Genomic DNA, 16,817 nt, shown 5'->3' with positions numbered 1-16,817 from the left:
CGACGATAGAATGTTCATGATGTCGCTAAGACAATTGTCTACAGACATGTCGATAGACAGACTGTAAACCTGACTTAATTGTAAATGGCCATATTGGCATTGTTGCATCATCGGTAGGAGAGTTTTGAAATTCCTGATTTTACTGAGATCATGCATGAGCTATACTTTGCTGGTGTCAAACCATTATGAAAACATGATACATGTTTTGAAAGCTGAGAAACGGCCCTTTCAAATTTCAAAACGTAAATCAAATGGTAATCAGTCAAGAAAAAACACCTGTGAAAATGTGCCATACACTTTTTCCCCCCAAACAACTGCAATTTACACTTCCTAATGAAGATAAAGAAACACTTAGAGTATATTGAGTCTTCCTTGTTTTGTATTTAAAATAAGGTTTTATGTTTTTTATAGGTTTTTTATGTTTTTTTTACCTTTTTACCTTTATTTAACCAGGCAAGTCAGTTAAGAACAAATTCTTATTTTCAATGACGGCCTAGTGGGTTAAATGCCTGTTCAGGGGCAGAATGGCAGATTTGTACCTTGTCAGCTCGGAGGTTTGAACTTGCAACCATCCGGTTACTAGTCCAACGCTCTAACCACTAGGCTACCCTGCCACTCCATACCTTTTAACTGCGAATTAGTTACAGCTGTTTTAAACACCGGTGGTATTTTTGTAGAATTTTAGGGAATGTTCTGCGATCAGACACTTTCTTATTTGGATACTATAGTAAATGCATATATGCACCAAAACATATTACAAATGTAATTTAGTCATACAGAATAAAGTGCCAGAACTGTCAAGAAAATAACTTTTGTGTCCGTTTGTTTTTATTACTACAGGCCGACTCAGATTAAGTCTGAAGCCGGTAACATCAACAGTGAGGACAAACCCAGCCTGTCTCTCTCCTTCCACACTGAGTAGAAACCTACAGTCACTGGGTCCTGATTGTGACAGTGGAGCCCAGTTTGCACTGCAGGATCCAGAGATGGCATCAGTGAAGCTGGAAGACTGCAGTCAAACACTGGAGCTGAATGTCAACATTAAAGATGAAGAGGAGGGGAACATTAGGACAACTGTTAGTCATGGTAAGAGCTGGTTCTATCTATAAATTATCTTCATATATTAGACCTCCATAAGTTATGACCAGTCTATTGCTAGGTTGAATTCTGTAATTCTGACATCACACTTCCCTGAACAACTCAAGACTTCCCAGCGAAGCAAAACATTTAAAAACTTGTAACGCCTGCCTTTGCCCACACATTGTCTCAAGAACGTTGAAAATGTTTAATACCCTCAATCACCAAGTTAGGCATACCTCATTTCAAAATAGGCCATGGCATCATCACTGTCAATATTGAATTATAATTTGTTTGCTGCACAGAATATCAGATCTCAACAACGATTGGAGAAGTGTTGAACATAACCAGTAGACTACCACATCCTGATGATTTATATCTGATACATATATATTTAATATGTCAAGTTGTAGAAACATCTCAAGGATGATCAATGGAAACAGGATGCACCTGAGCTCAATTCAAAAGTTTGGGGTCACTTAATACCAGTCTCAACGTCAACAGTGAAGAGGCGACTCCGGGATGCTGGCCTTCCAGACAGTTTTTAGCTGTACTAACATAAATTCAAAAGGGTTTTGTAATGATCAATTAGCCTTTTAAAATGATACACTTGGATTAGCTAACACAACATGCCATTGGATCACAGATGGTTGCTGATAATGGGCCTCTGTTCGCCTATGTAGATATTCCATAAAATATCTGCCGTTTCCAGCTACAATAGTCATTTACAACAATTGTAATGTCTTCACTGTATTTCTGATCAATTTGATGTTATTTTAATGTTTAATATTTCAAGTTGTAGAAACATCTCAAGGATGATCATTGGAAACAGGAAGCATCTGAACTCAATTTTGAGTCTCTTGTTTTTCTGTTTTAAAAAAAAATTAATTTGCTTTGTCATTATGGGGTATTGTGTGTAGATTGCTGAGGATATTTTTTTATTTAGTAAGGCTGTAAAAAAAACATCCCCAGGAAAAACATGTAATCAATTTTAGAATATGGCTGTAACATAACAAAATGTGGTAAATTACTACTAATATCTACATAGGTGTACAGAAGCCCATTATCAGCAACCATCACTCCTATGATCAAAATGCATGTTGTGTTAGCTAATCCAAGTTTATCATTTTAAAAGGCTAATTAATCATTACAAAACCCTTTTGTAATTATGTTAGCACAGCTGAAAACTGTGGTGCTGATAAAAGAAGCAATAAAACGGTCCTTTTTTTAGACTAGTTGAGTATCTGGGTCATTTGTGGGTTCGATTACAGGCTCAAAATGGCCAGAAACAAAGACCTTTCTTCTGAATGCCGTCAGTCTATTCTTGTTCTGAGAAATGAAGGCTATTCCATGCAAAAAATTGCCAAGAAACTGGAGATCTCGTACAAACGCTGTGTACTACCCCCTTCACAGAACAGCGCAAACTGGCTCTAACCAGAATAGAAAGAGGAGTGGGAGGCCCCGGTGCACAACTGGACAAGTACATTAGTGTGTCTAGTTTGAGAAACAGACGTCTCACAAGTCCTGGTTCCTCTCTCGGTTTCTTCCTAGGTTCCTGCTTTCTAGGGAGTTTTTTGTGGCCACTGTGCTTCTACATCTGCATTGCTTGCTCTTTGGGGATTTTAGGCTGGGTTTCTGTTATGCACTTTGACAACTACTGATGTAAAAAAGTGCTTCATAAAATACATTTGATTGGCATGTATATCACACCAGCTGACTGGTTCTTCTGATGTTGTTCACACAGGAGACCATGTTGAGACATTCTCTACATCCAGAGAGCAACAGCAGGAAGATCAGAGAGCTAAGAGGTCTCATCACTGCCCACATTGTGAAAAGATTTTCCCATTTCTATCAAAGCTAAAAATACACCTAAAAATACACACAGGAGAGAAGCCTTACTCCTGCTCTGACTGTGGAAAATGCTTCAAAACATCAACGGTGCTAAAACTTCATCAGAGAACACACACAGGAGAGAAGCCTTTCTTCTGCCCTGACTGTGGAACTAGTTTCTCTCAAGTTTCCCACTTAAAATCACATGAACGTATACATACAGGGGAGAAGCCATACTCCTGCTCTGACTGTGGGAAATGTTTTAAAACATCAAATGACCTAAAAGCTCATCAGAGAACACACACAGGAGAGAAGCCTTTCTTCTGCCCTGACTGTGGAACTAGTTTCTCTCAAATTCCCCACTTAAAATCACATGAACGTATACATACAGGTGAAAAGCCTTATGTCTGCTCTGACTGTGGGGTGAGTTTCTCTCATCTGGGCACCTTAAAAACACACCAACGTATACACACTGGAGAGAAGCCTTACTCCTGCTCTGACTGTGGAAAATGCTTCACAACATCAACTGATCTAAAAGTTCATCAGAGAACACACACAGGAGAGAAGCCTTATTTCTGCTCTGACTGTGGGGCGAGTTTCTCTCATCTGGGCACCTTAAAAACACACCAACTTATACACACTGGAGAGAAGCCTTACTCCTGCTCTGACTGTGGAAAATGCTTCACAACATCAACTGATCTAAAAGTTCATCAGAGAACACACACAGGGGAGAAGCCATACTCCTGCTCTGACTGTGGAAAATGTTTTAAAACATCAAAAGAGCTAAAAGTTCATCAGAGAACACACACAGGAGAGAAGCCTTTCTTCTGCCCTGACTGTGTAAAATGTTTTAAAACATCAACTCAGCTCAAAGTTCATCAGAGAACACACACAGGAGATAAGCCTTACGTCTGCTCTGACTGGAACTAGTTTCTTGCAACTTTCCAACTTAAAATCACATGAACATATATCTATGGATTTCATATTACTGTGCAGGGGCTCAGCCATGGGTGGGACTTGGGATGGCATATAGGCCCACTTGGGAGCCAGGCCCAGCCAATCAGCATGAGTTTTTCCCCACAAAAGGTCTTGATTACAGACAGAAATACTACTCAGCCCCCTCCCAGACAATCCTGCGGGTGAAGAGGTCCTGGGCTGCCGTGGTTACATGTGATCTGCAGTTGTGAGGCCGGTTGGATGTACTGCCAAATTCTCTAAAAGGACGTTAGAGGTGGCTTATGGGAGAGAGATAAATATTGAATTCTCTCCTGCAGTCATCATGACAATTGCACATTCCCTGAACTTGAGACATCTGTGACATTGTGTTGTGTGGTCTTAATGTCCCCCCAGCACAAGGTGCACCTGTGTAATGATAATGCTGTTTTATCAGCATCTTGATATGCCACACCTGTCAGGTGGATGGATTATCTTGACAAAGGCTGAAATGCTCACGAACAGTGATATAAACAAAGTTGTTCACAACATTTGAGAGAAAGTAGCTTTTTCTGTACATGGAACATTGCTGGAGTGTTTTAATTCAGCTCATGAAACCAACACTTTACATGTTTAGTTTATTTACATGTTTATATTTTAGTTCAGTTTACATTGGTAGGCCAATATAATGTAACTTAACATACTAAATGGAGTGGCACGGATGTTTTTGTAATACATAATACGTTTTGCTCAGAGACCAGGTTGTCCTTCGGCAGTATTTTGTGAGAATGAGCTAGTAGACACTAATTTAAAAAATGTGTTGAACCTTTATTTAACTAGGCAAGTCCGTTAAGAACAAATTCTTATTTACAATGATGGCCTAGGAACAGTGGGTTAACTGCCTTGTTCAGAGGCAGAATAACAGATTTTTACCTTGTCAGCTCGGGCATTCGATCTAGCAACCTTTTGGTTACTGGCCCGACGCTCTAACCACTATGCTACCTACCGCCCCTAACATGTATCAGATAGAGATGGTGTGATGATCACTTTTCACCATTAGTTTGGGGGGATTCTTTTACAACTGTATTTAATGATACACAGTTTATGAAATGAATACATGTGTTTATTAATAGTCTTTAAAACTAGATGAGATATTTTAGTTATTGATCATGAATGTGTTGGATAACTGCATTGAAGCAAACTTTATTGATCTGCCAATGAAAAAAAAAGTTACATGAATATGTACTGGTCAACCTCTTCTTCTCTTTAGTATTCAGTTCTTCATATTATATCTGACAGTATGAATGGTTCTTATGGTTGTATTCAGTTCTTCATATTAGATCTGACAGTATGAATGGTTCTTTTGGGCTGAGTGCCTGGAGTGTTTTTGTATGACTACAGTAAGGAGTTCTCTCTGACGCTGTGATGTCACCAGCACATTAAGTACATTCATCTTAAGATTGCCAGGTGAGACAACCACATATCACTATAAATACATTTATCTTCCTCAATGAGTTAGTGTCACATTATTATTATTTCTATTTTGAAAGGGGGGGGGGGGCGATACAAGCTACGACTGAGAAAATACGTTTTGAACTTTCATCCAACTCGGAATTGTAAATTGGGAACTCGGGCCTCTTTCTACAGCTACGACCTGAAGATCACTGACTGACATCATCATGATTCCCTTTTTTCTTCTTCAAGTTCCTAGTTGTCTTGAAACCACCACAAATCCAGAGAATGCCATAATTTGATGGCAAAGTTTGATGACAAAATATGCACACAAATTACTGCCGCGCCACCTTCCTGTTCAAGTGAGCACAGCATAACAAGGTGAGTCCAATAATGTCTTGTATGCTGCTGCATAAATTATGTAATATGCCAGGGAGATGTGTATTCTGTAGCTAAGAAAGTAATAATAAGTGTATGTTGTGTAGTAAGTTGTCAGTAGCCCATGTGCCTCACCCTAATAATTTGGTCTAGTTTCACATCTTAATTTTGCCTACTGTTCTGACTTGGTGGTTGACATGAAGCCTATAACCTGTTTTTGATAAATGTAATCATTGAATATTGTAAGAATTTTCATTGTCTGCATATATGCCCCTTTATTTATCCTACGGTTCTGACTTGGCGTTCAGGGAGAACACTGTAAGAACGGCCCATGTTCTGAATTCTGTTGCTGTACATTTCAAGAGTGCTGAACCAATAGTCATATTGATTACGTCCGTCCTAGCTCGCTCATGAATGTCTTAGTCGAAATTACAGATTGCCTCCTATCCACTTGTCGTCCCCTAATGTTTGTTCATATCAATTGTCAGTAGAAACCACATTTGTTTAAGTAAGTCAGCCATGTTATTTTAAAAGTCAGTAAATGAGGCTGAATTAGCTGTTTCGTTGCCAGACAAGGCTCTGCTGAGCCAGGTGTAGTAGTGGTAAATTGTTGAGACTATGCTGTTGGTCCTAACAGTTTGTGGTCACTGTTATAGTGCAATTAATGTATTGTGAATGTAAGTGGCTTAGCTGGCATGCATCCCTATTATTATTTTTCTTAACTAGTTAAGTCAGTTAAGAACAAATTCTTATTTACAATGAAGGCCTACCCCAGCCAATCCCGACCGATGCTGGGCCAATTGTGCGCTTCCCTATGGGACTCCCAATCGTGGCCGGATGTGATTCAGCTTGGATTCGAACCAGGGACTGTAGTGATGTCTCTTGCACTGAGATGAGGTGCCTTAGACCGCTGCACCACTCGGGAGCCCTTAAAAGGTTTGCGCCCAATGTAGGGCAGGAGTTTGAAGGCACAAGCAGGGAGCCCAGCCAACAGAGAATTGAGAAATATTTTGGTACTCTTCTCCAGTTCTGTTCCTCACTACAAACCTGTCTCGAAGCTCGACGGACAATTTCTTCGACCTCATTGCTTGGTTTTTGCTCTGACTTGCACTGTCAACTGTGGGACCTTAAAAAGACAGGTGTTATCATTTTCCAATCATGTCCAATCATTTGAATTTGCCACAGGTGGACTCCAATCCAGTTGTAGAAACATCTCAAGGATGATCAATGGAAACAGGATGCACTTGAGCTGAATTTTGAGTCTCAGAGGAAAGGGTCTGAATATTTATGCAAATACGGTATTCATTTTTATAAATTTTGGGGAAATTTATAAAAACCTTTTTTCGCTTTGTCATTGTGTGTATATTGATGAGGGGTAAAACATGCATTTAATCCATTTTTGTATAAGGCTGAAACGTAACAATATGTGGAAAAAGTCAAGGGGTCTTGTATAATGCCCTGTATATATGCTTTAAACTACAATTGAAGGATCTGAAGTGGTAAACACAAAGGCATAATGGGAAATGCATGTCCAATGGTTATCTCTGTATGAGTCACATTAAAACACTAGGTAGGGCAGTGGTTATCTCTGTATTAGTATTACATAAAAACACCTACAGTGCCTTGTGAAAGTATTCGGCCCCCTTGAACTTTGCGACCTTTTGCCACATTTCAGGCTTCAAACATAAAGATATAAAACTGTATTTTTTTGTGAAGAATCAACAACAAGTGGGACACAATCATGAAGTGGAACGACATTTATTGGATATTTCTAACTTTTTTAACAAATCAAAAACTGAAAAATTGGGCGTGCAAAATTATTCAGCCCCCTTAAGTTAATACTTTGTAGCGCCACCTTTTGCTGCGATTACAGCTGTAAGTCGCTTGGGTATGTCTCTATCAGTTTTGCACATCGAGAGACTGAAATGTTTTCCCATTCCTCCTTGCAAAACAGCTCGAGCTCAGTGAGGTTGGATGGAGAGCATTTGTGAACAGCAGTTTTCAGTTCTTTCCACAGATTCTCGATTGGATTCAGGTCTGGACTTTGACTTGGCCATTCTAACACCTGGATATGTTTATTTTTGAACCATTCTATTGTAGATTTTTCTTTATGTTTTGGATCATTGTCTTGTTGGAAGACAAATCTCCGTCCCAGGTCTTTTGCAGACTCCATCAGTTTTTCTTCCAGAATGGTCCTGTATTTGGCTCCATCCATCTTCCCATCAATTTTAAGCATCTTCCCTGTCCCTGCTGAAGAAAAGCAGGCCCAAACCATGATGCTGCCACCACCATGTTTGACAGTGGGGATGGTGTGTTCAGCTGTGTTGCTTTTACGCCAAACATAACGTTTTGCATTGTTGCCAAAAAGTTCAATTTTGGTTTCATCTGACAAGAGCACCTTCTTCCACGTTTGGTGTCTCCCCCAGGTGGCTTGTGGCAAACTTTAACCGACACTTTTTATGGATATCTTTAAGAAATGGCTTTCTTCTTGCCACTCTTCCATAACGGCCAGATTTGTGCAATATACGACTGATTGTTGTCCTATGGACAGAGTCTCCCACCTCAGCTGTAGATCTCTGCAGTTCATCCAGAGTGATCATGGGCCTCTTGGCTGCATCTCTGATCAGTCTTCTCCTTGTATGAGCTGAAAGTTTAGAGGGACGGCCAGGTCTTGGTAGATTTGCAGTGGTCTGATACTCTTTCCATTTCAATATTATCGCTTGCACAGTGCTCCTTGGGATGTTTAAAGCTTGGGAAATCTGTTTGTATCCAAATCCGGCTTTAAACTTCTTCACGGACCTATCTCGGACCTGCCTGGTGTGTTCCTTGTTCTTCCTGATGCTCTCTGCGCTTTTGACGGACCTCTGAGACTATCACAGTGCAGGTGCATTTATACGGAGACTTGATTACACACAGGTGGATTGTATTTATCATCATTAGTCATTTAGGTCAACATTGGATCATTCAGAGATCCTCACTGAACTTCTGGAGAGAGTTTGCTGCACTGAAAGTAAAGGGGCTGAATAATTTTGCACGCCCAATTTTTCAGTTTTTGATTTGTTAAAAAAGTTTGAAATATCCAATAAATGTCGTTCCACGTCATGATTGTGTCCCACTTGTTGTTGATTCTTCACAAAAAAATACAGTTTTATATCTTTATGTTTGAAGCCTGAAATGTGGCAAAAGGTCGCAAAGTTCAAGGGGGCCGAATACTTTCGCAAGGCACTGTAGGTAGATTAGTGGTTATCTCTGTATTAGTAATATCCACATTAAGTCACCTAGGTAGATTAGTGGTTATCTCTGTATTAGTATTATCCACATTAAGTCACCTAGGTAGATTAGTGGTTATCTCTGTATTAGTATTATCCACATTAAGTCACCTAGGTAGATTAGTGGTTATCTCGGTATTAGTATTATCTCTGTATTACCCTAGGTAGAGCAGAGAAGACAGAGCATGTGACTTTGCAACACAGGTGTTTCATCTCCACACTGGGGTTATTTTAACAGTGCAACGCCACACAGGCCTCATGCCTCTCAGGTAGGAGGGTACCAGAAATAAATGAATAAAAAACACAAAACTAATGAAGGAGCACACAGTCACCAACAATATGTCCCTGGCATCAATACTTTCAACTGGCTCAGCTCGCTGTTACAGTACAGCACCACCAAATTCAATTTATGAATTAACCATCTGTCTTTTGGAACCATAATGTAACATATCACACTATTTTGAGAGTCCCGGATTTATATTTACTATGTTACATCTAGTCTATGAGATGAGGCTGCACCTTTAAAACCTCTAGTGACTCCCCATCCCGCATGAGGGAGCGTAATCATCGACTGCCACTAATTAGCATAACGCAATAGCATTTTGTCCAGCTAGCAGCACGTAACTTGGTCACGGAAATCAGAAAAGCAATCAAATTAAATTGTTTACCTTTGATGAGCTTCGGATGTTTTTACTCACGAGACTCCCAGTTAGATAGCCAATGTTCCTTTTTTCCAAAAATATTATTTTTGTAGGCGAAATAGCTCCATTTGTTCTTCACCTTTGGCTGAGAAATCGCCCGGAAATTGCAGTCACAAAACACCGAAAAATATTCCAAATTAGCTCCATAATATCGACAGAAACATGGCAAACGTTGTTTATAATCAATCCTCAAGGTGTTTTTAAAATATCTATTTGATAATATATCCACCGGGACAATTGGTTTTTCAGTTGGACCGATTGGAATAATGGCTACCTCTGTATTTTACTCGAGAATCACTCTGGGAGCATCAGGTGAGCACTTGCGCAATGTAGCCGCTTACAGGTATTCTTCAACATAAATGCGTAAAACTACGTCACAATGCTGTAGACACCTTGGTGAATACGGAGAAAACGTAATTACGTTGATAGCCCATTCACTGCTCAATAGGGACGCATTGGAAAGCAGAGCTTTCAAAACATGAGGCACTTCTGGATTGGATTTTTCTCAGGCTTTCGCCTGCAATATCAGTTCTGTTATACTCACAGACAATATTTTTACAGTTTTGGAAACTTTAGAGTGTTTTCTATCCTAAGCTGTCAATTATATGCATATTCTAGCATCTTGTCCTGATGACAAAATAGGAATGTTTTTTTTCCAAAAATGAAAATACTACCCCCTAGTCACAAAAGGCACCTTTAACCTACATTATAAACACGCAGATCAAGAGGTGTTTTCCCTTCAGCATCTGCATGTGGCATAAACTCACCCACCTCACAGCATGAATCTAAAATGGTTAACCTTGGCTGTGAGTGATGGGGAAAAAATCTGACTCCAAGGCAATTACTTGAATAATTCAAATATGTTTTATAAACTTGATAACTTTTTGACTTCGCTATGGGGGTCAGGGGGAATTGGGCCGTGCTTCAGCTGAACTGCAGTACCGAAAATGCCCTCTGAGCACAGTGGAAAGCATGGGTATAGACTGGAAGCCTGGCCCCTTGATCCGAGAAGTGTGTAATGGCAGACCGCAATTAGGGGCGTTCTCTCATATCAGGTGTTTCATGATATCTAGTTTACACCAATTGATGCTCCCCATTGGTCCATTACCGTTTCTTTTGCGTTGGGACAACACTTGTTGAAAATTGTAGCTAACCTTAATCTCAGTCTCCTAACCCCCACGTTAGTTATCCAAACATGCATAGTAAACAAATCCCTAACCCTCACCCTTTTCCTAACCTTAACCTCAGTCTCCTAACCTGTCATGCTAATATAACTGCCACTTTATCCTGTTATGTATGCTATGTGCCTAGTTAAATAAATACTTTAAAAAAATGTTTACAAATAGTCTCCATCAGTTTCATAACGCCATAACTGACTAATGGCATGTATCCATTTTTATTATATCAGGGAACATCCACATCAAGAAACTGTACAGTAGTTCTCCTACTGGGAGGCGCGGGAAATAGATTAAAGAGCGATTGGTGCTGAGGAAGCTATGGCAGGGGATGCCCCGCAGCCTGTTGAGATTCATAATGTCGTTTACCAGTTGAAGGATACCGATAGTAAATATTAATTGTACGTGCGGCTGAAAGGTTTTTGGGAGTTCAGGAATTAACATTGGAAGCATTGCAGCCAGTGGTGGAAAAAGTACCCAATTGTCATACTTGAGTTAAAGTAAAGATACTTGAGTCCTTCCCTATCAAGGTAAAAGTGAAAGCCACCCAGTGAAATACTACTTGAGTAAAAGTCTAAAAGTATTTAGTTTAACATTTACATAAGTATCAAAAGTAAATGTAATTGCTAAAATATACTTAAGTATCAAAAGTAAAAGTATAAATAATTTCAAATTCATTATATATTAAGGGAACGATTTCCTTGTAGTTTAAATGTACGGATAGTCAGGGGCACACTCCAACACTCAGACAGTGTGTTCCTAAATTCACTCTGGCTAAATACTCCGACTTCAGAGCACTCTAACCTCAATCCTAACTCACACAAGCATCCAGATAAAATTAAATATATTTAATGAAACAAAACCCGAAGATGTTAACGTCATTCAGCTACTGTAGCTGCCTACCTAACATCAACAGACGTCATTCAGCTACTGTAGCTGCCTACCTAACATCAACAGACGTCATTCAGTAGCGCAACAATTAAAAACAGACACCAAAAGGAAAGTTCCTGGCGATCATAGCGATCTGACTCCCCCCTTCTGTCTGTACTTGGAATATTCCTGTTCGGGCTTTGGCCACTGACCCTCATGCTGGTTGTTGTTCTGCGTTGTGTACTGTTAGAGTTGCGTTAATTCGAATCTGGTATCAGGATAAATATGACACTGAGTCACCGATGGTATGCTATTTATTTTTTATTAGCTAAGCAATAAGTGGTAAATGCAATTTTCGTATATACGGGCTCTCTGTCCCACCTCGCAGGGCAAACAGAGAACTAACTTGTTCTTGACAAAGATATTATTAATATACTCTGAGAGAAATAGTTCCTGCTTCCGAGCCGGCCTGTCAGAATAGAGACTGGGCGTGGTTTAGACCCACCCAGCCTATCGTTGATTGTTGTCGTACGAGTTGGTACCAGCCTCCGGGCGCTCCAGTTGATAGATGTAACTGTTGCTGTGTCGAGTATCTATGCGCTCATTCCCTAGATACCGTTATCACATATCTGGTTTCTGTTATTGTTAAGTTTGAGTTCTATCAAAAAACAGTCTGTGGTTTGCTACACTACGTTCTGTATTTGTCCGTTTTTATGTTATTCTGTATTTTTCCATCATGAGAAAGGCCCATGGCCCTGAAACTGTTAACAATGTTTCAAGTCAGCTATGTTGCATAACACATACATACATCCACACAAGCCAACAGCAGATAATATTCAATCACATATATGGTAACGGTCTATAGTGCATAACACAGAATCCTCATAGTACTATTCTAATAATTTGAAGTTTGATGGAATAAACATTTTAATTAAATTGTTGCCTGTAGCATATTTAAAGTCACCAATGCTCTGGATAACATGAACACAGCCTAACCAGCTCTGCTAAGGCGAGTGAAATGGTCAGAAATCGCTCATTTGTCCTGGAAGTAGCTAGCAAGCTAGCCAATGTTAACCAGTTATCTTGGATGCTTGACTGCCGTTGTGAGGTCAGAACGCTTGAATCAACCCTCCTCCTCCGCCAGAGCGTCCAGTGTGTCTCTGAACGCTCCGAGAGCGATGCGAACTGACAATCTGACAACGCTCTGAATTTACAAACGCCCAAGCGCACTCTGGCACTCTATATTGAATTTAAGATCCCACCCATCATTTTCAAAGAAAGTATTTGTGTTTAGTGAGTCCGTCAAATCAGATGCAGTAGTATAACTTTAGACCGTACCCTCGACAATACCCGGGCGCGAACCAGGGACTCTCTGCAAACATCAACAGTCACCCACGAAGCATCGTTAACAATCGCTCCAAAAAAGCCGCGGGGGAAACACTACTTCAAGGTCTCAGAGCAAGTGACGTCACCGATTGAAACGCTATTTAGCGCGCACCACTAGCTATTTCACATCGGTTACATAGGGATGCGCGAATTGAATTTTTTTCCTGTCCTGCTAATCATAAAAAAATGTAAGGAGTACTTTTGGGTGTCAGGGAAATGTTTGGAGTAGAAAGTACATTATTTTCTTTAGGAATGTAGTGGAGTAAAAGTAGAAGTTGTCAAAAATATCAAAAGTAAAGTATAGATACTCTCAAAACCTCTTTATGCAGTACTTAAAATATTTGTACTTAAGTACTTTACACCACTAATTGCAGGGAATACTGACTGAAGATGTGATTTGAATAGGACTGTGACTGAAGGAGTGGGATGTTTTTATTGATCTATTTTTGTATTTTGCTTTGAAGTCGTTGTTTCCGCAATTGACATGTATTTATTTTAACAGTTTACTATCCGTACAGTAGGTGGCGGCAGACAAAGTTGACCTTGTCGCATTTGGGAACAGGAAGTTCCGGGAAGAAAACAACAGAACTGTGTTGTTATGTCGATAGTGGTTGTGTCCGTTTCAAATGTATTATTGTAGGTATGTAAATAGCACGTTTAAAGTTTCTAATGTCGAAAGAATACATAATATGCTAGGTAACAAATCCGTCAAGGTATTATCACGTTTGTTAAAGGTTTTAATTGTATGTGTTATTTTGGGGTCAAACCGAGTGAGTGAAGAACGTGATTTAAAACGATTTTTCAAGTCACTAAGCTAGACTTTGGGTTTGTCTTGAGTGTATGTACATCATTTCGTCAAAGTCCACTTTGAGTTCGTTTTTACATGTTCTTGTTTTTGTGTAAAATGATGCTTATGAGCTGGTAAATAGCCTCGTCCGAACCATCCTGATCTCGCGAGTTTGCATACACTTTTTCGTTCATGTAAGCTCGCGAGATCTGGATGGTTCGGGACAAGGCTCGTCAAATGGCGTTCTTCAACGGTTTTGGTCGTCTTTCTTGAAGTTTGCTCGTGGTGAAATGGCGACAAGAGGGTGTGTGAAGAAGTGTCAAAATAAAGGGAAACTAGCTGAAGTTATCCTTCACCATTTGGAGAGAGGCCAACTGCATGGAATGGCGTCGATTAATGCGGATGAATCGGAGCACGTATCAAACTCATTACATGGATGACCAAGTGTCTAGGTTTTCGCTCCACCCTTGTACTTGATTAATGCATTAAGGTCACTAATTAGTGAGGAACTCACCTCAACTGATTGTCTATGTTTTCATTGAAAGAAAAAAAAAACGCGGAGACTCGGCCCTCAGTGGAATGAGTTTGACACCCCTGAAACAATGGAAATGGAGAGAGAGTTTGTGAAGCAACAGCTGTGCTGGAATGTGATCAATGTGGGGGACAGTTCTGATGATATGGAGCTGGAGGATGAGGGCCTAGTATGTGAGTGGTCTGTAGTGGGAAGACATAGGAAGAACAGAGATAATGATACTGGAAGCAGAGGCGCATGTAGTATAGTAACTAGAGGCCCAAGGTAGGGAGCTAGAGTAATAATGTGTCCGAGTGGAACGTTGGGATGGTGTTTGAGGAGACCACAGGGTGTAAATGAGGCCCTATCTGATTAACCAAGGCCATAAAAAGAGTTGAAGTTAAAACTAGGCTGCATCCGTGTAAATGAGAACTTGTTCTGAACTAGTCTACCTGGTTAAATAAAGGTGAAATCAAAAATAAATGGTAGATTGTTAATATCTTGTGCTGGTCAGGTTCAGCAAGGGAAGATTCTTCAAAAGGAAAATCAAAATGGGACGAAGCTCAGAAGTCATGACCCTGGAGCTGATGCTACATTGAAGGGAGTAATAATCTCTGAGGTCCCAATATCTATGTCCATGGATTATATTGTTAAAGAACATGTGAAGGGAGACAGAGTGGTTGAAGCCTAAAGGTTGATCAGTAGGAAAGAAGGTTAAAGAAGTGCTGTTGAGGTGTTAGAAGGTTTTGTCTGGAAAAGTACAGAATAGGATTCCTTAGCTTCAATGTCAGAGATTTTGACCCAACCTCATCAATCAACCAATCAAATGTAGTTATAAAGCCTTTCTTACATCAGCTGATGTCACAAAGTGCTGTACAGAAACCCAGCCTAAAGCCCCAAACGGCAAGCAATGCAGGTGTAGAAGCACAGTGGCTAGGAAAAACTCCCTAGAAAGGCCAGAACCTAGGAAGAAACCTAGAGAGGAACCAGGCTATGTGGGGTGGCCAGTCCTCTTCTGGCTGTGCCGGGTGGAGATTATAACAGAACATGGCCAAGATGTTCCAATGTTCATAAATGACCAGCAGGGTCAAATAATAATAATCACAGTGGTTGTTGAGGGTGCAACAGGTCAGCACCTCAGGAGTAAATGTCAGTTGGCTGATCATAGCCGATCATTGAGAGTATCTCTAACTTTCCTACTGTCTCTCTTGAAAACAGCAGGTCTGGGACAGGTAGCACGTCCGGTGAACAGGTCAGGGTTCCATAGCAGAACAGTTGAAACTGGATCAGCAACAGTGAATCATCAGTGTTTTTAAATGCCAAAGAATGGGACATGTAGCTGTTGAGTGAAAAGATGTGCCAAGTGTGGTGGGGAACATGATTACAGTGAATGTTGGAGCAATGTGACAGTTAAGTGTTGCAATTGTGTGGAGGACACAGAGCAGCATTTGGTGGATGCCAGGTGCAGAGAGATGCTCAGAGATATAGAATCTGTCTTGATGTATCATATGCAGAGGCTGTAAGACAGACTGGTGGAACTACAGTGCAGACTGATGGAGCTTCCATGGCTGGTCCTGTAGTAAGAGGACCTACTGTCAGACTGATGGAGCTTCCATGGTTGGTCCCGTAGTAAGAGGACCTACTGTCAGACTGATGGAGCTTCCATGGCTGGTCCTGTAGTAAGAGGACCTACTGTCAGACTGATGGAGCTTCCATGGCTGGTCCTGTAGTAAGAGGACCTACTGTCAGACTGATGGAGCTTCCATGGCTGGTCCTGTAGTAAGAGGACCTACTGTCAGACTGATGGAGCTTCCATGGCTGGTCCTGTAGTAAGAGGACCTACTGTCAGACTGATGGAGCTTCCATGGCTGGTCCTGTAGTAAGAGGACCTACTGTCAGACTGATGGAGCTTCCATGGCTGGTCCCGTAGTAAGAGGACCTACTGTCAGACTGATGGAGCTTCCATGGCTGGTCCTGTAGTAAGAGGACCTACTGTCAGACTGATGGAGCTTCCATGGCTGGTCCTGTAGTAAGAGGACCTGCTGTCAGACTGATGGAGCTTCCATGGCTGGTCCCGTAGTAAGAGGACCTACTGTCAGACTGATGGAGCTTCCATGACTGGTCCCGTAGTAAGAGGACCTACTGTCAGACTGATGGAGCTTCCATGGCTGGTCCCGTAGTAAGAGGACCTACTGTCAGACTGATGGAGCTTCCATGGCTGGTCCTGTAGTAAGAGGACCTACTGTCAGACTGATGGAGCTTCCATGGCTGGTCCTGTAGTAAGAGGACCTACTGTCAGACTGATGGAGCTTCCATGGCTGGTCCTGTAGTAAGAGGACCTACTGTCAGACTGATGGAGCTTCCATGGCTGGTCCTGTAGTAAGAGGACCTACTGTCAGACTGATGGAGCTTCCATGGTTGGTCCTGTAGTGAGAGGACCTACTGTCA

General features: G+C 40.9%; 1 protein-coding gene and 1 pseudogene across 1 annotated transcript in view; both read left to right on the top strand.

Annotated features, from left to right (window-relative positions):
* Positions 1–16,817, top strand: part of LOC139396201 (oocyte zinc finger protein XlCOF6-like) — a 28,657-nt gene that overhangs the window by 1,772 nt on the left and 10,068 nt on the right. Inside the window, exon 4 of the mRNA XM_071143332.1 lies at positions 841–1,086. Coding sequence (XP_070999433.1) covers positions 841–1,086 — 246 coding nt within the window. The remainder of the gene's footprint in view (positions 1–840; positions 1,087–16,817) is intronic.
* On the top strand, positions 2,428–5,300 carry LOC139396206 (oocyte zinc finger protein XlCOF22-like; annotated as a pseudogene).

Source organism: Oncorhynchus clarkii, unplaced genomic scaffold, assembly GCF_045791955.1.
Source record: "Oncorhynchus clarkii lewisi isolate Uvic-CL-2024 unplaced genomic scaffold, UVic_Ocla_1.0 unplaced_contig_308_pilon_pilon, whole genome shotgun sequence".
Classification (NCBI taxonomy): Eukaryota; Metazoa; Chordata; class Actinopteri; order Salmoniformes; family Salmonidae; genus Oncorhynchus; species Oncorhynchus clarkii.
Note: the sequence above shows the minus strand (reverse complement) of the source record. Positions and strands in the feature narration are given on the sequence as shown.